This window comes from Colletotrichum orchidophilum, assembly GCF_001831195.1.
Source record: "Colletotrichum orchidophilum strain IMI 309357 chromosome Unknown Scaffold_91.1, whole genome shotgun sequence".
Taxonomy (NCBI): domain Eukaryota; kingdom Fungi; phylum Ascomycota; class Sordariomycetes; order Glomerellales; family Glomerellaceae; genus Colletotrichum; species Colletotrichum orchidophilum.
Genome location: NW_019173047.1, coordinates 152,995 through 176,266, shown reverse-complemented (window position 1 = coordinate 176,266; position 23,272 = coordinate 152,995). Strand labels below are relative to the sequence as shown.

At 53.2% G+C, this 23,272-nt stretch overlaps 8 protein-coding genes across 8 annotated transcripts; 3 read left to right on the top strand and 5 right to left on the bottom strand.

The window, feature by feature from the left end:
• Nucleotides 1–829: 829 nt before the first annotated feature.
• CORC01_09831 (uncharacterized protein) lies at nucleotides 830–1,501 on the top strand (the record flags this gene model as incomplete). Its single annotated transcript, XM_022621460.1, has 1 exon — nucleotides 830–1,501. One exon carries the CDS (start codon nucleotides 830–832, stop codon nucleotides 1,499–1,501), a length of 672 nt encoding a protein of 223 aa, XP_022472074.1.
• Nucleotides 1,502–1,602: 101 nt separating this feature from the next.
• On the bottom strand, nucleotides 1,603–2,136 carry CORC01_09830 (glutathione-dependent formaldehyde-activating enzyme; the record flags this gene model as incomplete). Its single annotated transcript, XM_022621459.1, has 1 exon — nucleotides 1,603–2,136. The coding sequence occupies one exon, from the start codon at nucleotides 2,134–2,136 to the stop codon at nucleotides 1,603–1,605; it is 534 nt and encodes a 177-aa protein (XP_022472073.1).
• A 522-nt stretch (nucleotides 2,137–2,658) lies between these two features.
• Nucleotides 2,659–4,362, bottom strand: CORC01_09829 (glycoside hydrolase; the record flags this gene model as incomplete). Its single annotated transcript, XM_022621458.1, has 1 exon — nucleotides 2,659–4,362. One exon carries the CDS (start codon nucleotides 4,360–4,362, stop codon nucleotides 2,659–2,661), a length of 1,704 nt encoding a protein of 567 aa, XP_022472072.1.
• A 938-nt stretch (nucleotides 4,363–5,300) lies between these two features.
• On the bottom strand, nucleotides 5,301–7,444 carry CORC01_09828 (uncharacterized protein; the record flags this gene model as incomplete). The annotated part of the gene is made up of 4 exons (XM_022621457.1): nucleotides 5,301–6,012; nucleotides 6,124–6,933; nucleotides 7,007–7,101; nucleotides 7,289–7,444. 4 exons carry the CDS (start codon nucleotides 7,442–7,444, stop codon nucleotides 5,301–5,303), a joined length of 1,773 nt encoding a protein of 590 aa, XP_022472071.1.
• A 1,511-nt stretch (nucleotides 7,445–8,955) lies between these two features.
• Nucleotides 8,956–10,961, top strand: CORC01_09827 (uncharacterized protein; the record flags this gene model as incomplete). The annotated part of the gene is made up of 6 exons (XM_022621456.1): nucleotides 8,956–9,181; nucleotides 9,286–9,648; nucleotides 9,729–10,105; nucleotides 10,164–10,198; nucleotides 10,270–10,689; nucleotides 10,751–10,961. 6 exons carry the CDS (start codon nucleotides 8,956–8,958, stop codon nucleotides 10,959–10,961), a joined length of 1,632 nt encoding a protein of 543 aa, XP_022472070.1.
• Nucleotides 10,962–12,605: 1,644 nt separating this feature from the next.
• Nucleotides 12,606–14,276, top strand: CORC01_09826 (glycosyl hydrolase family 43; the record flags this gene model as incomplete). Its single annotated transcript, XM_022621455.1, has 2 exons — nucleotides 12,606–13,157; nucleotides 13,215–14,276. The coding sequence occupies 2 exons, from the start codon at nucleotides 12,606–12,608 to the stop codon at nucleotides 14,274–14,276; spliced, it is 1,614 nt and encodes a 537-aa protein (XP_022472069.1).
• Nucleotides 14,277–14,975: 699 nt separating this feature from the next.
• On the bottom strand, nucleotides 14,976–16,850 carry CORC01_09825 (uncharacterized protein; the record flags this gene model as incomplete). The annotated part of the gene is made up of 3 exons (XM_022621454.1): nucleotides 14,976–15,433; nucleotides 15,498–16,375; nucleotides 16,648–16,850. 3 exons carry the CDS (start codon nucleotides 16,848–16,850, stop codon nucleotides 14,976–14,978), a joined length of 1,539 nt encoding a protein of 512 aa, XP_022472068.1.
• Nucleotides 16,851–20,214: 3,364 nt separating this feature from the next.
• On the bottom strand, nucleotides 20,215–21,597 carry CORC01_09824 (plasma membrane iron permease; the record flags this gene model as incomplete). The annotated part of the gene is made up of 2 exons (XM_022621453.1): nucleotides 20,215–20,332; nucleotides 21,242–21,597. 2 exons carry the CDS (start codon nucleotides 21,595–21,597, stop codon nucleotides 20,215–20,217), a joined length of 474 nt encoding a protein of 157 aa, XP_022472067.1.
• Between the last annotated feature and the right edge of the window lie 1,675 nt (nucleotides 21,598–23,272).

Below are 23,272 nucleotides of genomic sequence, written 5' to 3'. Positions count from 1 at the left end.
ATCCCGAGAGTGTAACCTCGCCATCCATGGTCTTTCACGCGGGCAATGTAAGACCAAGCGTGTTTTGAATAGGTACAGTAAGTAAATGTTAGATTTAATTCGCGATATTGCTTTTCACTTAGAGCTGGGAAGCGGCACTTTGCTACACTCTGATCCTGCAACGTTGCTCCCGTGCATCGACGCAAGGGGCCGGTCAGCTTCACCGGAGCCTCTCCCCCAAACTACACATCCTCACCGAAATCTCACCGAGAATCCGACTCCGTACAGGAACCCTCGGCCTCAGCCGTTCAAACACCCTGTTCAATCTTTACAAGATCCTTATCAAGAAAAAGCTCTGCTAAAGTCATCTGACGGGGCCCAGGTACAGTTACCTCTTGGCCTGAAAAGACTCCACCGTTACGAGTGACCGGCGACAAGTGACTCTGGTCTCATCTCGACTTATCTGCGGCCAATGGCCGTTTACTCCGTCACACCCTCCGACGGCCCGCTGTAGCGTTCCGTGTTAATGCACGTTTGGGTTTACCCATATTTTTAAACACGAACACCATCAATGTGATCAGTTCGCGATATCAAAATGTAACCAGAAGCCTGGTCTCCGTAACCCCCTATGACCTGATGCGTATCATGGCTTCAAGCCCATGGGTCGCTTGTCCACAGCGGCCCGCAAGAAGTCTTCTGGTCTTGATAAACGTCGGTTATCCTTGAGAAGACGGACTGGAAGGATTCAAACTCTCTCGCTCGACATGTAACCCTTCCAGCTTCGACCCGAATTCGAGACTCTTGAAAATCACTGCCGATAACAGAGTACCGAGACGACTGCCGAAAGACCATGTCGAAACCCCTCCCACCCCGTCCCAGTGACGACGAGCACTCCCCGCTTCTACCCCGCGATGCCTCCTCCTCCCCCCACCACGAGCCCCATCCCAACCCCTCAACGCTCCTCCTCTTCCGCCGTGCCGTCGGAATCAACGCCCTTCTTCAACCCAGTGACGACTGCAATCTCGAAGCAGGCCGGACCGCCGCCATCGGCATCTACGCCTCCACCATCGCCGCCCACCGCCGCTTCCGCACCCTCCGCATCCTCGCCACCATCCTCGTCTACACCTGCCACGCAACGCAGATCGTCGTCGGCGGCGTGCTCACGTGCCTCGGCCCCTCCGCGGGCGTCCACCGGCGGAGTATCACCGCCCTCGGCGGGGTCAACACCGTGGTCGCGGGCGTGCTGACGTGGATGAAGGGGCAGGGGATGCCGGACAGACTCCGCGGGAAGGAGGTTGAGTTTCGGCGGTTGCAGAATTGGATCGAGGAGACGGAGGCGTTATTGCTGCTCGGGACGGTGGGTGGGACGAGGGAGGAGGTTGGTGGGTTGGTTGAGACGGTGTATCGGAGGTGGAATGCGGCGAACGAGCGGGGCGAGAGTGTAGGGCCGGGGGAGGAGTATGAGGATGAGGGGAGGAAGGGGAAGGGGTCGACGATGAGATGGCTTAGTGGGCGGCGATGAGCAGATGCATTGGGTTTATGAAGACTGTTGTCTTGTTGTTGCAATCTCAACTACACATGAGTTTCGTTCTCATATCGAGTTTTCTATACAGCAGTCCAATCTCACAGCTTGGCCTTTACGGCCACAGCATCACTTGCACTCTGCTGGTTCCTCTGTCCTCTATTCAACATCGGGATATCATCCGTCACGCCCGGTATCTCATTCTCACACCATTCATGCCCGCCCGTACCATTTGCTAGTAATTCACCAAACCCTCCACCTTGGCCCCTTTCCCCAATGAGAGCCTCCTGATCAAGCGTCCCGAGACAGAGACTGGTCCACGCGTTCGCGTCGCTGCGATAGTAAAGCCACGAGCCGCATTCCGTACAGAAACCCCGCTTCGCCACGGGCGTGATGCTGAATTCGCGGAGCGTCGACGTGCCGCTCGAGGAGGTCCACTTCATGGGCCAGGGGACGCGCTGGAAGGCGACAAAGAGGGCGCCGGATTGCTTGCGGCACTGGGTGCATTGGCACGTCTGGGCGTTGGCGGAGAAGTCGTGGGTGTCGGGGAATGTGACCTCGTAGCGGAGGGCGGCGCACAGGCAGCCTCCTGCTAGGGTGGTGGGTTTTGGGCCGGAGGGAGCGGGGGAAGCCATTGTTGGCTTGGTGTTTTGGTGGTTTGGGGTGGATATCGTGGTGTTGAGTGAGGTTGAGTGAGATGAAAGTGAGTGAGTTGCGAACGACAGACACTGGGACCCAGACTATGGAGATTCAAGAGTTTACAATAGAGAAGGGGTAATCGGGATGAGATGAGCAAAGTGAAATTCAAATCAGGAGATATGTGTTTTGTGTTGTGTTTTGTCAGCGCCTACGTCAGGGTTGTCATTGACGCCCTTGCGATGTGGGAGCCGATGCCGAGCCATCATCGAACCCCGCCAATGTATCACCAACGCCGTGAGTAGCACGAGGCTGACACTGACAAGTGATGGGATGTCATAACGTCGTCAATTGCCTGTACAATCTGTCTAGCAAGTTTCTCGTATCTGTAAATCGTATCTCTTTACAACTTTCTCAATCAGTCAGTCGTAGTAGACCCCTGGACTATATTTACCATGCCATTTTCACATGACCATGATGCCTTCATTCTCGTTTCCCCGTTCTTAAAAAGGCAACAGAGTTCAACGGTCCTCCTCATCCTCAGCAACCCAATACGCCTCAACTTCTACGATGCACGTCCGCGCCGGGATCGTTACCGCGATGGGGAAACCTCCATAATCCGGATCGTCATTGGGCATGATTAGAAACGCGCCGCTGCGCGTCTCATCGCCGTTGAACACCCTCAACGTCCGCAGCTCGCCCTTCTCATCCACCTCCTTCTCGGCGGCCGCGAGGATGCCCGTAAACGTAGCCTCCTCGCGCACGCTCTTAAAGTGAACGTTGAAGCCCCGTCCGACGGCAAGGAACTTGGCGTTCCCGAGGTGGATGACCATCCCGCCGCCGGGACCGGGCTTGCCGAATACAAAGGCGCGCTCGACAATGACCTCGACGTCCCCAATCACCTTGGTCCACCGCTCGCCCGTGCCGGCCGGGTCGACCTCCTCGTCAAAGAAGAAGCCAAACCTGTCTTCGGGCTTCGCCGCGAGGAGGTACGGCGCCACCTGGGCGAGCAGCTTGAACTCGCGGCCGACGACCTCGGGGCCCGTGTCGATGCCGAACGGGCTTGCGCCGAGGGCGCCGTAGGTGCCGTAGGAGAGCCAGACCCGTCGCGCGCCGTTCTCGTCGCGCCGCTGCTCGGGGATGAAGAGGGGGTTGCCCTGGGCCGTGTAGTCCCTGCATACGGCCTCGTAGTTGTGGAAGTAGAGGTCCGGTGCGAGGAAGTCGAGGGATTTTCGGGGCGTGAAGATTGTGTTGTGGCGCCAGATGTCGAGGACGTGCGGGCAGGGTCCGCCCGAGGGGTAGACGCCCGGCTCGCCGCCGCCGCCGACGACGATGGGGACGCCGCGGAGGTCGAGGTCTGTAGGGTCGTCAAAGTTGAGCCAGGTGTTTGTGTAAAGGGGTATGTCGTATTCTCTCTTCCCCGCCGAGGCGACGCGGCCGACGTAGGAGGAGATGTGGTAGGCCATAAAGGCCTCGTCCGCCGACGGACCGGGGCCGAAGACGGATGTCCAGGAGTGCGATCCGGAGGCGGGCGGGTCAGCGAATCGGGCCTTGAATTTCGGGTGCAGGCTGGCCGATTTCTCGTGGAGGTGACGGAGGAGACCCTCGGGCACAGGGGTGGCAAAGGCCTTCTCGGCGCGGCGGGAGCGGTCGCGGGAGTCGCCCAGTAGACCCGTCTCGTTTTCGACTTGGATCATGAGCACCGTGTTGTGCTCGGCGTCCACCTCGGCGAGGTGCCTGCATAGCGCGGCAAAGGCCCTGGCATCCGCCGCGCAGGCTTCGTCACTGAGCGGTGTGACCATCTCGATGGTACGTTTGAGCCCCCCCTTTTCGAGGACCTGGACGCGCGGGAAGCGCTTCGTGTCGCGCTTCACCCAGCGGGGTGCGTACGTCGAGATGCCGTTCTTGTACGTGCCGAACCAGAGGAGGACGAGGTGCATGCCGTGTTCGCGCGCGCCGGCGAGCACGGCGTCGAGCTCGGAGAAGGTGAAGTGCCCCTCGACGGGCTCGATGTCCTCCCAGGTTATGGCGCCGAGGAGGGTGTTGATGTGGTTTGATTTCATGGCGGGCCAGACCTCGGACATGAAGCGGGCGGAGGAAAGGGAGGAGTTGTGCAGCTCGGCAGAGAGCATGAGAAAGGGCTTGCCCTTGACGTAGAGCTGGGTGTTGCCATTGATGCGGCGGAGGTGAGGGAGTTGGGATGCTGGGGACTCGGAGGCTGTCATGGTGGGCAGATCATGGGAGGGTGTGTAAGAGAGGTGAAGGAGAAAGAGAGGGTGTTGCCGGAGGAGAGGAAAGGAAGGGAGTAAAGAGTTGTAAACAACGAGCTGGAGAACTTTTATCGCTTTCCATCAGGTGGGACTTTTGTCAAAGAGCTTTGAGTGAACGGTACGGATATCCAGAGGAGCATCCCTATCAATGAAACCCTTTTAAGAGGAACCCTCTAAAGAGGGTCCAACTCCTCGCCGGTGTCCGTTCCGCCTGGGAGATTATGGCGGTCGGCCGCTCTCCGCCCCTCTGCCTACATTTGGCAATCGAAAGATCCGCCATTCGTCTGCTTAAGGCTTTGGACAGGGACGGGGATCCCCTTCTGGCCGCGGGACATTGGACGGGATGTCTGCAGATCACCTGCTGGGCCTGGGCCGGGGCCGGGGCCGATCCCGTAGATGGGTTCGGATATTCTTCGCATCTTCAACTTACAGCTTGGGTGTTTTATTTTTAAACCTCCCACCACGTAGGTAGTTGCGTATTTTTTTAAAAGTGAAGTAGACATTCCCGGTGCCAATTCCCCGCCCCCCTGATGAAGCATTTACTTGGAGAAATCAAATAGTTGAAAGATCCCAGAAGGCCTGACCCAAGTGCCAAGGCCTGGAAAGGAATTGGCTTCGGATATACTTCGTAGTTGACCAGGCTTCAAGTTTCCTCACAACCCATAGTCTCCAGAACCAAGAGAAAATCTCCGCAACCCGCAACGACGCCGGGCGGTATGTGGATGTGTGGAGTTCACAATGATGCGTTCGGGCTGCCGCCGAAAGAGTTTACGCCCGCCCCCCCACTCCCCCCCTCAGAGGAACATCGTGGTATGTTTCGGTTCGTGCATGAGGTAGTTACACGAGGTACTTGACAGGGTACTGTAATCTTTATTGGGTTTGTCTTCATTTCATTACCTAGCACTCTGCGGATTCTCAATCCCAGGTAAGCCCGGCCAGCAATCGATATCGTCTAGCTTCCTCAGCAGCTTCTCCAGTTTGAGCCTGGCGCCCTCGCTGACCAGAGCGCCATCGCCACCGCTCACGCCAATCTGCTCCATGTACGCCGCCCCGCAGTCCCGCAGCTTCGGGATCAGGCTCTTGCCGTTCTGCTCCAGGACGTGCTGCGGCATGTGGTACAGGATCTCGAGCAGGTCGTCGACGATGCGCTGGTGCTCGGCCGCGCGCGTTTTCACAACGGATCCGAACCTCTGCAGCAGGTTGGAGCGGATATTGAGGCTCGTGATGAAGAGGTTGACGACTTGCGTGTCGTGGCCCTCGGTGATGTGAGATGGGCGGGAGAGGCCCCCGCGCCAGCGTAATTCGGGCGGGAAGTTGTCAATGATTGTCTGGATCTGGACGAGCCAGTGCTTGAGGGCCTCTTCTTGGCCGCCGTAGAGACTCACGGGGGCGGTTTGCGCCTCGTGCCATACCAGGAAGAGGTCGCTTAGCTGGTTTAGCCCCGGTACGTACGAGGTGGTGTCGCCATGCCACGACGGTGATTCCGCGTGAGATAGGTGTGGCCCCGTCTCGAGTTGAGAGTCTGTCAGGGGTAAGGGGCGCAGTTGGGCACGGTTCTCCTGGTGGGAGACGATACTTACGGACAGCCTCCCGAATATGTCCGCACTACTGTTCAGATGATTGAAACCGTCAACCAAAGACTATTCTCCATCTCTACTCTCCCTCAAAGTTGTGCGTGAGTGGGGGAGGGGGGATCCCACTCATGAGTCCACGTACCAATATGCCGCAAAGATGAGCCAAAAGAGCCTCTTCAGCAGCTGCTGCTCGGAAACATCCAGGTCCGCCATGTGGTAGTACGCGAGGAACCTCGTCCCCGCCGCCGCCTCAGACATACCGTGGAACGACCCCATGTCCCCCATCCCGTCCTCGTTGATCGAGCATGACGACGTGCCGATATTGTACATTGCGACGCACCAGTCGAGCGAGTAGGCGGGCTTCCTGAGGCCGTGATTGAGCAAATGGTGCTCCTCGATGAAGTCCAGGCACCGCTCTACCGTCACGGGGTAGTAATCGGCCCTGCGCAGCGTCGCCACCGTCGCGGCGCAGACGCTCACCACCAGTGCGCAAAAGGTGCGGTCGGAGTTGGCCTCGCCGGATTTGACGCGGTGTAGGAAGCGGCGGCGGTGGAGCACAGGGGCGAGGGCGTGGACCTTTTCGAACCAGTCGTGCAGTATCCGGTGTACGAGGTCATTGGGGGCGAAGGCGGCGAGCCAGTTGCTGTGGTGCCCTCCCGCGTTGCTGTTGTTGGGACTCGGCGCGCCGACGATGATGGCGCGGAGGTCTGCTGCCGAGTGAGCCCCGGCAGATGTGTGGGAGTGAGTGTGGGTGTGCGTGTAAGTGTGAGACTGGGGTGTTTGGGTGTGGGTCGAGGAGGAGGCGGCGGGTGAGGTTTGGTAGGCAAAGCGAACGTCTGGTGAGGTGATATCTGATACCGATGGACTCGTCTGGCTGGCGGCTGATGAGGCAACGACTGCTTGCTGTTGTTCAAGTTGCTGCTGGTCTTGGTGGTGGTGTTGCTGTGCGTGTCTGCCATCAATGTTTGGTCAGTGTACAAACTCTCAGCTGGGCACCATCCCATGATGAGATGCAGGGCCGGGACATGGACGGAACTTGTTCGGTGGTCCTCTCCTCCGCCTCGGCCGTTCGTGTGTGCATTGTATGTTGAGGAATGTGCAGCCTTGGCACCGGCTCTCGCTGGAGCCGTACAGACACTGTCGATCCAGTCAGTCCAACAGAGTCCGGGGTTGAACCTCAATGGACCGAAAAGTCATCCACGATCAGATCAAATGCTTTCGAAGCCCTCTGCACCAAGTGTGTGTACATGTATTCACCCCGTAGAAGAGGTCTCGTGAGATAATCTGGGGCTTTCTCTCTTGCTCACTCTGACTTTGCGGGCCCGACAAGCATCGCAGGCGTTTTGATTCCTGATAACTTTGGCCCTCGGCCGCCCACTTGCCGGTGAAGTGGGAGACGTCGAAAGTGGAGAGCGAGACCCGTTTCCGTCCGGTGGTGGCACCATTTCTCGGTCGATTTCCATGATGTGTGGCTTGACTGGTGAGACCAGATTAGATCGGATCAGACAAGCTGCCGCTCGAGCATCTGCCACGCGAGCATGCAAGCTGCGGGTGGGTGAGTTCGATCCTCCTCGGATAATCCTCCCAGGAGACTACGACAGAATCCGGGGAGGGGCTGATGATCAAATGGTATGGGTAAGGATAGTTTTCAGCTCTTTTTCCTGTTTGGGCGGCATTAAAAAAATGAAGCTGCCAAGCAGACGATGTGGTAGGCTACTCTGGCTAGAGTCCGGAGAGAATGGATCTGTCAAAACGTGGCCGCATGGGTCTTGATCGTCCGGTGATATTCCCGCACGCGTTTGTTCTGCCGGGAAGAGAGGGAGTTGGCGGAGACTTTGGAGAATGATGGGGAAGAAAGAGTGAAGGCGAGGCGGCGCTCGGGGGGAGGGGCAGTTGACATCCGAGGAGAATTGTCGGGAACAGAGCGTTTTGAACTCTCCTTCGTCGCAGAAACGTCGGATTTACTCTTCTTGCTCTTATTTGCTACTCGATGCTGGGCTTTTGGTGAGTTTCGTTGCACTCGATTACAACTTGACCGTAAAACTTGCAGGGGAAGCCCCGCACCGGCCGGTTACGAATCGATTCAGGCCCAAACTCTGATGGGCATAGCTCCAGACCGTTGAGGAACTCTAACGTTCCCTGCTTCTCATGCTTTGCTACAACGAGGCCGGTCCGAAATATTTGTACACTATGAAGCTCTCTCGCTGATGCTGGGCTCATCGGATACGCAGCCCAACTCTGTGGCTTGGTGGGCTGGTCGGGTTACCCTTCCCCCCAGACTATCCATTTCTTCACACTTCACTCCTGGGGCTAGCCATCCGGACCGTTGGGTCGGAGGAACAGGTTCCGCTCGTCCCGAACTTCCCAATTGACCACGACATGCCTACCTCTACCCCATGTCAGGATATGCCACAGACCAGAGCTTGAGAAGAACGTTTCCCCGGAACCTAGTGTGGAGAAATAATACTGGATCTGGTACTTCCCGTCCTCTTCTCCTCATCCAGTCTTTCCTCTAGATTCCCGCAATCCACCCCCCACAGGGACCTGTCGCTCCAATGATGATCAAGGGTTTTGTGCTATCATTTCCCGTCCTGGTAAAACTTGGATAATCGAGCTTTCTCTCAGTGAAGCCTCGTAGGGAGAGGAGTCCTTCTCCTGCAGGTGTGTGGCCTGTTTGATCAGCCGCTTCCAAGCCGTGATCGGATACGGCACCCGGCTCGGCCTTCGCCTCGAGTTGGGCTGTTCTGTTCGAAAGCAGGAAGGGGTCACACGGGTTGGTGAGCGTTGAGGAATACTGAGACGCCATTGTCCAGAACCGTCCACCGATTTATTGTAAGTATAGTCTCCCCGGTCCCGATCCCGAAGGTTATGGGATCCAGCAACCCTGCGTCCCGGTAACGACTGCTCAAAACTTAAGGTTCTTGCTAAGAGTTGCGCCCTTTCTTTCTAGTTTGCATCAAGTCGCAATAATACCATGGATCTGAAGCAGAAGGAAAGTCTTGGCATTGGTCATGTCGACGCTGTGGTTGTGAATGATCCGCATCTGCAGCCACCCGAAGCATCGCCACTGCCGTGGTACAAGCAGACAGAGTTGAGGAAGCTCTACTTCATGATGGTGTTTCTCTTCCTCGGCTCGACGACACTAGGTTACGATGGAAGCTTGTTGAACGGACTTCAGACTATGCAATCGTGGCAGACCTGTGAGTGCTGTTGCAATCATGTTGTTGCTTCTCCGGTGGTCATCTCTCATGACTTGGATGCATGTATTTTACGAATAGTTCTATGCTGACAGCCTCCCGGATAGTCTTTGACCACCCCAAGGGAAGTCGGCTTGGAATCTTTGGTGCCATGCCAGGTTTCGGCGGTCTCTTCGTCCTCCTCTTCGCGCCCTACATCGCCGACGGCCTCGGCCGAAAATGGGGTACCGCCATCGGCTGCATTCTCGTCGTCTTTGGCGCGCTGCTGCAATCATTCCCCGTCGGATCTGGCTCCAGGAGAGAGGCAATGTACCTAGTCGGGCGCTTCATCATGGGTGCGGGTTCCAATATCTCCAACGGCACTTGTCCCCTCCTCATCACGGAAGTGGCGCATCCCCGGCACCGCGGCAAAGTTACAACGCTGTATAACACGCTCTGGTACTTGGGGAGTATCATCGCGGCCTGGTCCTGTTCGTTTCCCTTCACCACTCCTCTTTGAAGCTGAACCGAGGTGATAACCTTGAGGTCTGACTTGATGGTGTAAAAACAGGCCTCGGGACGCTCATCCATCAGTCAGGTGACCTACAATGGCGACTACCCACCGGGTTGCAGTGCATGATGCCGGGCATCCAGTTGATGGCTGTCTGGTTTCTGCCCGAGAGCCCTAGATGGCTGATCAGCAAGGGCAAGGAGGCCGAGGCGAAGAAGGTTCTCATCAAGTACCACGGCAACAACAACGAAAACGACGAATTTGTGCGCTGGGAGTTTGCCGAGATTTCTAGCATCCTCAGGCTAGAGAAGGACGCCGCGGCGCAGAGCGGTTGGATGGAACTCGTCCGGACGCCAGGTAACCGCAAGCGTTGCGGGCTGATCATCGCGACAGCCATCTTCAGTCAATGCAGTGGAAATGGATTGGTTTCGTACTATGTGAGTTGGGTTTGCAATCTCAAGTCTGGAGAATGTTATGTCTAACCAGACCGCACAGCTCGCCGTGATTCTAGGTACTATTGGTATCAAGGAGTAAGTCATACACTACTTACCATGACGCTGTAGTCGTTTGTAAAGGGCTGGGTCTAATAACGGGTGTATAGCTCAATCACACAATCTTACATCAACGGCGGCCTAACCATCTGGTCCGGACTCGTCTCGCTTACGGCCGCCTTCTTCGTCGACCGAATCGGACGCCGGGCCCTCTTCCTCTTTGCTGGCGTCGGCATGCTCATCTCATTTTCCGCCTGGACGGCCTGCAGCGCAGTATACGCCCAAACCCAGTCTTCATCGGCAGGTATCGCCGTCGTGGCCATGATTTTCGTTTTTTACGGTGTTGCTGGAGCCGCGTGGCCGGGTCTAACTGTGTCCTACACGGTCGAGATCCTGCCGTTCAACATCCGCGCAAAGGGACTCACTCTATCTTTTTGCTTCACTACGTTGAGTGCTGTCTTCAACCAGTGGGTCAACCCATTGGGGCTTGAGCAGCTGGGGTGGCACTTTTACTTTGTCTACATTGCCGTGTAAGTGCCTCTGTTGAGTTGTACTATTGTGGGTAATAACTGACTGAGCGGGGTGAGAAAGTCTGGTAATTGAATGCTTGGTCATCTACTTCTTCTTCGTGGAGACAAGAGGTCCAACATTGGAGGAGATTTCGATGCTTTTCGATGCCAAAGACTCCGCGGCTGGAGTTGCTAGTCTTCAAGCCCAGGTAAAGGTTGGGGAGGCCCATAAAAGAGAAGCGCATGAGAACGACCAGCCATTCCGAATGGGAAAAGTAGAGCCACAGAACTGATTGCGACTCATATCTTCCACTGTCATTGGAATACTGGCCCTAATTTACCCAGATTGAGTCGTCCGGTGACGCAGCCAGTTCAACAAATGAAAGCGAACTACAAACAGGATAACAGCAAAGCTCGTCATTGTTATCGTGGTGGCGAGGATCTAAGTCAAGACGAAATCATTCAAATAAAAAGCGGAGAGTATGTCATTATCAGCAGGATCACGTTATCATTGCAAAATGAGACGAGTCCAGGAGATCGATGATCATAACTGAAATAAAACCTCTTGTTGTCCGGAAAGGGGGTGCGAAGCCTGAAGGGGGCCAAAAGCGGACTAGACTTCCATTTTCTGCATTCAACATATTACACTATTGAAAATTCAACGCCTTCATGTTGCCTTCAATATTTCAATATGTCAATCTTGCCGGCATGTTGCTGTCAGCCATACGGTCTTGGCGCGAATGCCCCTGTGATCGTGGGGCTCGTCACGGCGCTCTATTTTGGAGAACTCCATGATCTTGGGGATGTAGCCAACATGAAGCTTCAAGTGATCCTCTTTGTTATAGGCGGCGTCCCTGTATTCAGCGAGACCCTGATAAGCTTCTTTGTTTCAATATCACTCAATGGGAGAAACATGACTTTGGTGGGTAGCGTTGCCTTCCTCAGGGGATGTCATATAGTCTTGGACTGACGACTTAACTGTGACACTACCACTGCCTGAGCTCTTCAATGTAAAGTGTGCCGAAAATCACCTTCAGGGGTATATTCTGGAAGAGCAGGCTGGTAGAGGATGTTGAAGAACTTAAAACCCGCATCAAGGTCGTCACATAATCTGTTATAGATCACAAGAAGTGTCGCATTACTTTTAGCAAGCTGGACCACACAAACATAGGTCGTGGCAAATCCGTAAGAATCAAATTTGCAATTTTTTTCATCAGTGACTCGTATAACTGAAGTCAACTGTGCGGTTAGGACCGATGAGAGCGATACCGCTTAGTAGCTTGAACTACCTAGAGCCAATTTCATTGACATAGCAGACTAATGGACCACTATCCATGCCGTAGGTAGCAAACTCCGTCCTCGCCTGGAAAATTGTCAAGCCGATGCCGATACGTGGCTCGCCCGGAAACAACATGGTTCCCAAGTGACGCTCTCCCAGTATACACTACCTTGATGGGTTACTGCTTGTTCCATGCAGGCGGCGGCAGCTCATTGAAGACTAGGAGCTGACTCATCTATCAATACTACCCTTCATTAAGTTTAATTACGAGTGGACTCAACTATTTTGTTCCACTTCTCCGCACGATGCTGGAGAATCTCGTCCCTTTCTCCTCTTTTTATCCATCCCCAGCCCATGCCTTTAGCCGCCCCATGTCACCCCAACTTAGTGTTGCGCACCAATTGGGTTATAGATCTGACCCGGGATTGGGAGTAATGCAATCGCCTTATTTGTGCGCAAGTGGCATCTTCTTGGCATTTTGTAATGGTTCAGGTAGCTTGACATCGAAAGACGGGGAGATTGTCAAGATTGAGTTCTAAAAGAGGCGGCGGCGAGCTAGTTTCACATAATTACTATAATAATGAGGTTATCATGGCTGCAGTGTTTCTTGAGGCATTCTATTGTATTGGTAGGTAAATCCTGACAGTCGACGACAAACATGAGGTTCTCTATCCTTTCAGCCCTGGTGCTGGCGGCCACTACTGCCAAGGCCCAGAAAACCATGTTCACGAATCCTGTTCTATGGCAGGACCTTGCCGACTTGGAGGTCATTCGAGTCAACGACACGTATTACTACACGGCTTCAACGATGCATTACTCTCCGGGAGCTCCTGTGCTCAAAAGTTACAACCTCGTCGATTGGGAGTATGTTGGAAACTCGGTACCCGAACTCATCTTCGGAGAAGAGTATTACCTGAATGGCACTACCAGTGCCTACGTGGCCGGCATCTGGGCTTCTTCTTTGAAGTATCGGGAGAGCAATGGGCTGTTTTACTGGTATGGATGCATTCAGTCTGGTGAAATGAAGACTTGGATCTTCACAGCGAGCGACCCCGCAGGGCCATGGACTGCTCAGCCACCTATTGACGAATGTTTCTACGACTTGGGTGTCCTCGTTGATGATGACGACACTATGTATGTGGCATACGGAAAATACAATATCAGCGTGGCTCAACTCTCACCCGACGGACTGCAGCCTGTTAGGAACGAAGTATGATTCCATTCCAAATTACGAATATGTGAAGAGCATCTCTAATTTTTCTTCCAGGTCGTTTGGGTTGACCCAGTGCGGTACTTGGAAGGAGCGAGATTATATCACATCGGCTCTAGTTACTACATCTGGTTGACCAAGCCTGCCGATGGCCAGCATGTGCTGAAAGCAGACAACCCTTGGGGTCCCTACACGAACCGCACCATTCTCGATAAAATGGCTTCTCCGATCCCAAACTCCGGAACGCCTCACCAGGGCGGCATCGTGGACACTCCTGATGGCGATTGGTGGTACATGTCCTTTTTGGATGCATACCCCAGTGGCCGAATCCCGGTCCTGGCACCGCTGACGTGGGACGAAGAGGGCTGGCCTGAGATTGTTACGGATGAAGCCGGCGGCTGGGGCAAGACATACCCGGTACCCGTAGAGACAGAAAAGAAGGTGAAAGCAGCCGGAGAGTATACCGATCACTTCGACAGCGCAATTCTTTCAGCCGAATGGGCTTTCAACCACAACCCTGACAATTGTGCTTGGAAACTTGGCCCCAACGGCCTCGAGCTACACACGGCAACTATTACGGACGACTTATATAAGGCTAGAAACACTCTTGCCCACAGAATTCAGGGCCCAAAGAGCAGCGGCACGTTCCGACTTAACCTCGGCAACATGGCTGATGGTGATGTGGCTGGTGTCTCCATCTTCCGCGACGAGACCGCTTACATTGGTTTCCGAAAGGAGGGCGAAACTCTGAAGCTTCTTGCAGTTCACGATCTCATTTTGGCCGAAAGTTCTGGCTGGCAGACCACCTCCAACGGCACTGTTGTGGCCACTGCCACCGAATCGGAAGTTGATCTGTCTGAGATTGCCAGCGGAGCTACGGATGTGTACCTCCGAATCGTCGCAGACGTCCACCCCACCTTTGGTGTTGAGGCGGATAACCCGAGTCAGCTGTTGTACAGTCTCGACGGAAAGAACTTTACTCAACTTGGACCAGATTATATGCTCCACAACAGATGGCAATTTTTCTTAGCATTCCGCTTCGCGGTTTTCAACTATGCCACGAAGTCTCTTGGGGGCTCAGTCGTTGTGAAGGAGTTTAGTCTAGCGTCTGTCAATTAGGTATTCCCCTTTTACTATACTGAAATTCTATCACTACTCACATATTTTGAGTCGTTTAAGAACCGTTAGGATGTAGCTAAGGTATTGTGGCGCAAGCTAATTTGTCGTCCCTCTCTACAACTTGTGTTTGACTCAACTTTTCGTTTCTGATCCTTGTTACAAGGATGCGATTGTCTCTTTCTTCCCAACCACTACACACTCCCTTACTCCGACCACGTTCCTTTAGTGTAATATGTGATCACGTGCAGGGCCGAGTATACGAGGATGATATAGGACAAAAACCGTTGCAAATTACATATCCTTGAAGAAAATTTCTTTCCAGGACTGATAAAGAATGAATACCTTGTCCAGAGTATGACATAGCCTCACCTGGTATGCCCTAGGAGTCCGCATTCTGACTTGCTCAGCTACGTGAAGTTGTAGTACAGAGTGCCAGGCATGTGGCGGGGACGAAACCGCACCGAACTGGGTGAATTTAGGGAAGAGGTGCTGTCACTGCATCCAAGTTCCAGTTACATTCGAGCTTAGCTACTCTGAGCTGCACACGTGCGTGTATATAGATCTTTAATTCCATCCACACATGTAATATCATGAATTTTCAAGCAGATTTCCCGTAGCGATGGTTGCTTTGACGCCTTACGAGAGCTATGGAGAGGCCTCTCGCTTTTCTCCAAGCGATACCCTTAGATTCGCAAATTCTCACCACCCAAAGTTTTCGCAGTGTACATCTATACTGATTTCGCCCGAGGCAATGCAGCATGAGGCTGCATTCTGAACAACGTCAGTCAGAGACGGCGGGCCACAAGCAGCTATCAAAACCCGCTGACCAGGCGCAGCTGACTGTAGTGTCTGGGTAATGGCTTCGCCGGCTCTCAACTTGTCGAATTTGATATCGCACAGCCCCTCAAGACCCACAGAGCTGTCTCTCCGTGGTACTGTCGTTTTCGAGGGGAAAGTTTCCTTGCTCTGTTCCGTGCCAGGTTCTGGCAAGAGGGCTTCAACTTTCTCATTCGGTGACTTCAGGGAAGTGGGCAATGGGGCATTTAGTTCCGACGACTCGCTTAAGGAGGTCATAGAACCTTCTCGGGTAACGTGCAATAATACGTTCAGCCCTGCACCGTGTTGGCTCAGTGACTGAAGGTGATCCGTGAACCATTCTAGATTTTCTGTCACACATGTCAGCGTTCACTCCACATATGTCAATGGTCGGACTCGACAAACCCCTCTTTCTGACAGCCCAGATGAAGTCAACACGCATATGAGTTTGGGTTTCCAAGTGCTGAAGCAGGCTGGTAGCCAAACCGAAGGTGAATGTAGCACCACTGCCGCCAGCAATCAAGATCACCTTCTCGTAGTTTTTAGGATTTGGGAATGCTCCATAGGGACCGTCGACAGACGCCCACACTGTTGTTCCGGTCTCATTGCTGGCTCTATCATGCAGAGCCTTGGTGAAACCATCATAAGAGCTGAGGACCAGCTCCAAACCCCCGTGAGGTGTGTTGGACACGATGGTGAAGGGGTGTGTTTGGAATGGCCGGATGCCGGGGATCCAAACGAAGCAGTGCGAGCCCGGAATAGCACCTGAAAGAGGCTTCTTGATGACCAGACGAACGCCGTTGTCAGGCAACCGGTAAATGGTGGCACTATTGTTGACAAGGTTGTACAGCATCCTCGACGCTCGAATGAGACGGTCAAGCCCCCAGATCGCGGCGACGAAGACCATTGCCACAGGGATCTTCCATATCCAGTAGGGCCGGTGAAGGCCAATGAAAATCACGGCAAGCAGGAATCCCACCAGATGGCTCACGTAGAACCACTCGTAGCCCAGATTCCGGGCCAAACCCATGAGCAGGAGGAGCAAGGCCGAGCCTGCGCCAATGCCCTCCCAATTTTGCGCCTCGAGCATGCTACTCCACCGGTTCTGCATTCCGTAATACACCATGTAGGAGATGGCGTGGAGGAGCATCTGAAGTACGGCCGCGTATCCAGCCAGACGGTGGAAGAAGTTGAGCCGCTCGTAGGAGTGCCCGGTCAAGACACCGAGGGGAGTATTTTTCAGACCGAAGAAGACGCACAGTGAAATGTTCGCGGTCGCCATCCTATTAATGAAATGTCAGCCCCTGAGAAGATAACCGAGGGTTCGTCGAGTTCTGACCATCCAAATCGTGCAGCAAAATTGCTCATCTTTGCTTTGTCAACGTGGTGAAAGGACATGACAATATTGACACCGACGAAAGCAACCGTTAGTAAGGCATGGCCTCCTGTTGGAAACCCCGGCACCTTGCGGACCAGCAGGCTACGAATCCTTCTGCTGAAGTGTTAGGGCTGACTGACAGATCGAATGCCAAGAGCGGGTTGAAGATGGGCCTACCGAGAAGCCTTGGCAAGGGACGAAGGCGGGCCAGTTCTTGGCGAATTTGAGGTTTTGCGTCTAATCCGTTGCGCCCAATTATATAGAATGAGAACCGCGATGACACCGGCAATGACTCCTGCATATACCTTGACATTCCATTCATTCAGGAGCTGCCGCGCATTGGGTGGCTTTGGCTTCTTCGCCGCACGCGGTTCGATCATGTTTGCCAGATTTGAATGCTGGACAAAGCGTCCAGTCGGCGGCAGCGATATTGGTATGAGCAAAGGTGACAGGCTCTCTCTCGGATCAAAGCACCATATTTAGGGACGGTTCAATGGGTGTCACAACACACCTATAACCGATGTCAAATGGGAAAAAATCAGAAGAAAAAAACAGCTTTGCAAAAACACCAATTTAGCTTCACTAAAACGGTGAAGGTGCGGAGCGTTCATCCCTTGTCACGCTATCGGATGCGACGATTTCAACCACGGACAACTTCCTCGGTCAAAAATTCCATGTTTGAATCAAGTTCTCCCCAAAAATACCGCATCGCTATCAATACGGTGAACATCGGACGTCTGAGTGTGAGATGGAAAGCCAATCGTTGGCTTCACGATAATCCTGATTGGATCTTATCAGATTTCCAGATAACGCCAGTGGGCTAGCGCCCGGTCTGGATCGTATCTTGAAAAGGAATGACTCGTTTGCGATGTCAATTTATTGGTCAGCGACTTGTGTGACTATGTGACTTAGTGACGCGGAAAACGAAACTTTTTGGGTCGGTGGATATCAGGGAAACCTTGTGGGTCCTCGAATTATCCCACAGTCGCCAGGCATGAGGTTAGTAGGTTCGAGGTGTCTGAGCTGACGAATTATATCGCCATTTAACATCCACTCGAAGACTTTTCAGACGGACACCCCCAACAGATCTAGGTCCTTTGGAAGCTTCAATGGGCTTGAAGGCATTCATAGTAGACTGATGTCTCGCTTTGTGGGCACAGATGATCTCTCTGATCCCGTCACAACATGATCCTAACCCTGCCGGATTCATCAGAGGAAATTCAACGGATAAAATAAGCTAGGAAAAAAGTCTGTTGGGCGGCCGCTTGGGTCATCGTACGCCGGACGAGACTAGATAAAGCCTAGTTTCGGCAGGTGGTCACGACGACAAAACTTAAAGTAACCTACTCAGTACTTTGCTGTTCTACGGATAGTGTTCCCCAAAATATACCGTTACAGATAACATTTGAAAAAGTTCAACCGGGGATACCTATAGAATTGCACCATGCATCCCATTACAACAGTGTCGGATGTAAAAATGCTGCCTCACGATACACAACCGTTGAAAGAACGAAACAGAGCCAACACGGTTGCATAACTAGGACACCCAGGCGTGGAAATTCATCCCATAGAGAGTAACGAATCTTGGCTTAGCGAAGGAATGAATCAGGAAGTTGCCTGTCTGACGTCAAAGTTGTAAAAAGCGGGACAGCACAACGCTCCACATGGATACGCATACCGTTTGTTCAACCAATCGTCAAGATTCCATAACCACCCAAAGTGGGATCAGGATTAAAAACTTTTTCAGCCCATGTTTACTGCTGCAAGTCAGAAATTCATCCCGGCTTCAGCCCCAACCGGGGCTTTGGGTCTGGCCGAATTGGCTTTTGGGGGCGCCACTTAACAAGCTTTTAAAGCATAATTCCGAGATTGTAACTCCGAGGACGTCTCCCGAGCAGTGCTAGTCGCAGCTAGATTTCTTAGTCATGCCTGACACTGCCTGGCAACACGCGATTGTAATCTGTTAAGATTTTGAACTACGGATAGAGTGGCGAGGTCCCCGCCATGTGTAAAACTCGCTTGCAAGAATTCAACATGTTTTAGCTGGTTCTGGTGCTCAAAGGCTCGTTTCTCATTTTTTTAGAGGGACGGTATTCCGCAGTGACCTCGCAGGGTCTTTTTGTAACCAGGCGGGTCGCGTCTTGAATGTGATGGAGCCTCGGGAAGCCTTATCAGGGCCACTTTTTGCAACGCACCAGGATTTTGTTCCGCGTACATGAAGACAGCGAATGCATATATAGCGGGACAAAATTGGACCATCTTCATGGATGCCTGAACTGACCTATGAAAACGTCGTTCAAAGGTCGATTGAACCCCAAAGTTGGACTGATTCCACAGGAAAACTTGCACACGTGTATAGGGGATCATTCGATGGCTACAGCGTTGATAAAGGGCGGAGTGAAAGGAAGCCTACGCCCCCGTGGATACCTCGATCCAAAACCTGCCCGCCCATGGATTTAACGAACTCTATGCAGAGATTGTCATGCCATTGGCTGAGACGACTACACGGCCCATCAATCACCCTAGCTAGAGTGGCTTTCTAAGTCAAGTCCACTTGGAAAGCCGTGGGCATAGCTCATTCGATGCCTCACGGCATATCTCGGGCAAACGCGGATGGTCGGGGTTCTGAAGGTGTATTAAAAACTCTGGATTCCTGGAATGACCCCACAAGCCAAGATGATGAGGAGGCCAAAAGTAAAGAAACCGTGGAGATTTACAGCGTAGTAGCCATAGGGTTTTAACACTGCCAACCAAGTTCTACTTTCTGATTGTGCTGATCCGACCTCGAATGGTTTTGGATGGTTCGGGTTCTTGTACGGACCCTTTCACCACTCCCGAGTCCCAGTGAAAGGGTCAGGATCAGGGGTAAGGATTACGATTTTGGTGGAGTTACCCAAGCCGATGGCAGTATAGATGGATTTGCTGACATTCGTGGGTGGGGAGGCTACGAAAGAAACGAGCTCTATCCGTACAGGGGACTCTAATTACCAAGTGCTTGAGAAGCATGTAGAACTCTGTACAGTAAAGAAGAGGTTGGCTGCCGCATAGTCCCGGCATATTACCCAACACCCCGCCTTGGCTTGCGGGGAGACGTCTGGAAGATAGCCAACAGGTGCCCGACTGTGGACACCGATCGCCTACATCGTCACCAAACTGTTCGCGGTCTGTCTTTGTCATGATTGATAGGATAGGCAATGTAACCCCAAGGGAATGCCGGTGGTCTGAGTTGACGTCGTTGCTAAATTTAAGTGGTATTTGTTGCCGAGTTGGCAGCTCGGAAGGCCGCGGAGCCCACCTACGCCATATTCTGGTCTGCCCAGTACCCATTGAGATAGTCCCTCTCTGAAAGAAACCTGCGCAGTTATTCCGGCCAAAGATGGAATTCAGCAGGCTCCAGCCACCCCGGCCATTCAGTTGGGGGGTACAGCATTGCGGCTTCATGGTTGTCTTCGAAAATGGGCAACTACGAGAGATTTACGTTGACGTGCCGAACACTTCGTTCAATATCGTAGAATCCAGGGCCCGCGCCGGCGTCTGCAGCATCACCGCTAAAATCTATGTTCCACTCTTGTGCTTCGAAGAACCACGCGGCGCGGGAAAAGAGACACCGGCAGCGACAATGTAGAGTAAGCAAGTAGAGTTGACGAGGAAAATTTGGATCCTAGAAGTAGATCCACTCCCGTAGATACGGCGTTAGAAAGTGACTTGAGGAAAGCCTCTATCATGGTGTAATGGCAACATTGCTTACTTGTAGAGGAGGTCGCTAGCGAAAAGCACAAAGGAGCCCTCAGAGTAGAATTCATGTGCTTCCCAGCTGTCTCGACCGAACCCGTAAAGCACTCCGCGGACGGCGAGCCGGTATCTGTGGTTTGAGAGGCATAATATGTCCATTGTCGAAATTGGTGGTGTTTGCACACAGCAGGCGACAGCTGACAAGATCTATCTATCTGTTGCCCAGCGCTGCAGTTACTCTGCTGTCGTGAAGAGGAGGGCGGTACTTTTGCAGACTCAAGTATGACCAAGAGCGACTTCCCCGTAGAACCAATGCGGCGAGAGTCTCTCGTACTCCGGCCGGATGAAAACATCGTCCTTCACTTCAAAGCACAAAACCCAGGTATGTCTGTGCAATCCTTCCAACGAACATTACCCATATTCATGTCTTATCTGACTATTCCACTGTCATATCGACTGGCATGTAACGTCTGATTTTCTTGCAACCTTTGTGGAGGCACCACTGGAGATCCAGAAGTCGCTCCAGATCCCGCAAAACCATCTCGATAATGGCAATGTGCCTGTTGCGGGCAACACTGCTGGCAACACCAAGGATCTGCTAGTTCTCAGCGGACAAAATAAGCCACCAAATCTCCTCCCAGTTGTGTACAGGAGGTTGTGGATGTTCGCGAAGGTATTCTTCAACAATTCTATTTGATTTACTATGGTTTATCAAAGCTGCTCTCCCCCAAGCCTTATCCGGGCAACTCGGCAACCGGTATTTTCGGCGATCGTTTCCATTCCTTATTTGATTCCATCATCGGAGAGCCTTTGTATCCGTATCCAGCTGGTTCGATTGTCACGGGCCGGGACGTGTCGTCCAACTCCGTTGCTTCGGAATATGGTCGCGTCGAAGTCGCTTCATGTGGTTTCGCCAAGCCACCTGCGTGTGGATTTCCTTTTTCAGTCGTGTTTTCCAATTCCTCTGCCCCATTTTGTCGCCATTTCCTCCGGGAATACCAAATATATAACAAAGCAGCCATTAGAACCAAGCACCCACCCGCGATCCCTACACCAAGACCAATCTTCGTGCTCGTCGTCATCCCCGTGGTATCGCTCACTGAAGACGCCTCGGTCGCTGTGGGTTGCGATGCCGTGCTTGATGCCGTCGGCGTGGTGGGTTGAGCGGTCGTTGAGGCGGGTGAAGTCGGCGTCGGGGTTGTGTTCGGCTGCGTTGGGATCGGGACATAGCCAGGCTGCCAGATGACACTCCCTCCCAGAGCTGTTGGAAGCTGTACGACATTTTGGAGGATGGAGGAATCGGTAAAGGCGACGGTTCGGGATGTTTGGGGACACCAGCAGGCGTCCGCCGATGTCAGAGTCGTAGGACGCGCCGACTGTTCGCAAGCAACCCATTCTTCTGACGTGCCGTTGCAATAGACTAGACCTGCCCACGGTTGATCTGGATTGCAAACGATTAGTTGTCTACGCACTTCTCTCTCCATCACCACGCGATGACCACTGACCATTCAAGGTCCCTTTATTGGGACAACTCGCATCTCGATAGTCTGGGTCGCTACAGCCTGCGAGGTACGTGATTCCGAATCGACCATTGTAGCAAGCATGGCTGGACAAGCACATGTCGCCGCCCTGGCAACAGGTCTTGTACCCAAGCTGTGCATTTCCACAGGGAAACCATTCTCCCACCTCTTCTCCGGGCCCGTGGTAGCATGTGCCGTTCGTGATGTAGGGATTTGGCGAGCTCATGTTGTTTTCCTATCCCACATTCCTCCCCCATCAACAAAGTGTCCTTCGCTGTTGTGGTCGCAGTTCACCAGCAGAGCTTCGCGGACAGACTCCTGTCGTGAAGTGAAGTTCGGGGAGAAGTCACAATTCGATTGTCAGTCGCCACGGGGAAAAGGAATGGCTGGGACCAGATGGGCTATGCGGGAGGAAGGGTGGAAAGCTTTGGTAGCTATATCCCTTGCGCTCCTAGTTATGACGGCGTGGACCATGTCTTAGGTTGGCTGGTTGGACTGTTTGCCAGGGCACATCGCCAAGGCCCTGTTGGTGCAAGAGGATGCTTTCGGTCCCGTGGACGAACACTTTGTGCATCATCAACCCGAAAAAGAAAATGATCAGCTTCCCCCCCTTGAGCTGAATCTGTCCGAAGCCGAGACTGCTGATACGAGCCTGCGAATTTTGATGTGTTTTGGCCCTAGACTTTCGCCTTTGTTCCGATAAGTGAGGTTCTGTGGAATGCAGCCAATGATGCCAACGCCGTTTTCGCTAGCGGCAATGGAATGTTCGCAAGGGACGAACCCGTTACCATTGTTGATTTCGAGCAAACGTCGCTGGTGGCTTCCAATTCCGTCTCCTGCATGCAGCTACCCATTGATTACTGCGCCTCCTCCGATAATTAGAATCGAGCAGGGAGTTACCGCAACTTGCAGAGCTGTTTGCTTGCAATTTCTAATCCGCAATCTCGACCCTTGCAGTTTCAAGAGTCGTCGCCCGGCCTTCTCCGCAGTTGAGCTAAGCGAGGCCAACCGTCGCAGCCTGCATCGAACAGATGGCAGAGGCGGGCAGACGAGGCCATTGACGCGGGTTGCTTTGCAGGCCCATGCAGTCAGACATTCCGATACAGTGGCGTGTTGTCCCACGACCAAGGGAGGCTAGCAGGGCTTCGGAAAAGCGCGTCCAACTCAATTTCTATCCTCCCCGACATTTTTTTGACTGTTTGAAACAGTCGTATTTGATGTCATAAAGAACATGATCGTCAGAGGAGAGCTTGCATGATTTTCGTCGGACTAACCCAGAAGTCGACACGGGCGAAAGGCGGCGAATTGGCTGTCTCCCTGATAGGCACTAACGTCTTGGTAAAAATGGATGTTTGGAAAATAAATTGTTCCAAACTCTCAAGGAACTTTCGTCTACTTCTGTCCTCTGTCTAATTCAAATGACATTCAAATCCGTTGATATTGCGATGACTCGGGTGCCGGACCGACAAAGTGGAGAATCAATCGATCCGATTTAGGTGGGTCAATCGGGGCCGGGTAAGCCGGGCCATCGGGGCCATCGGCGATGTGAC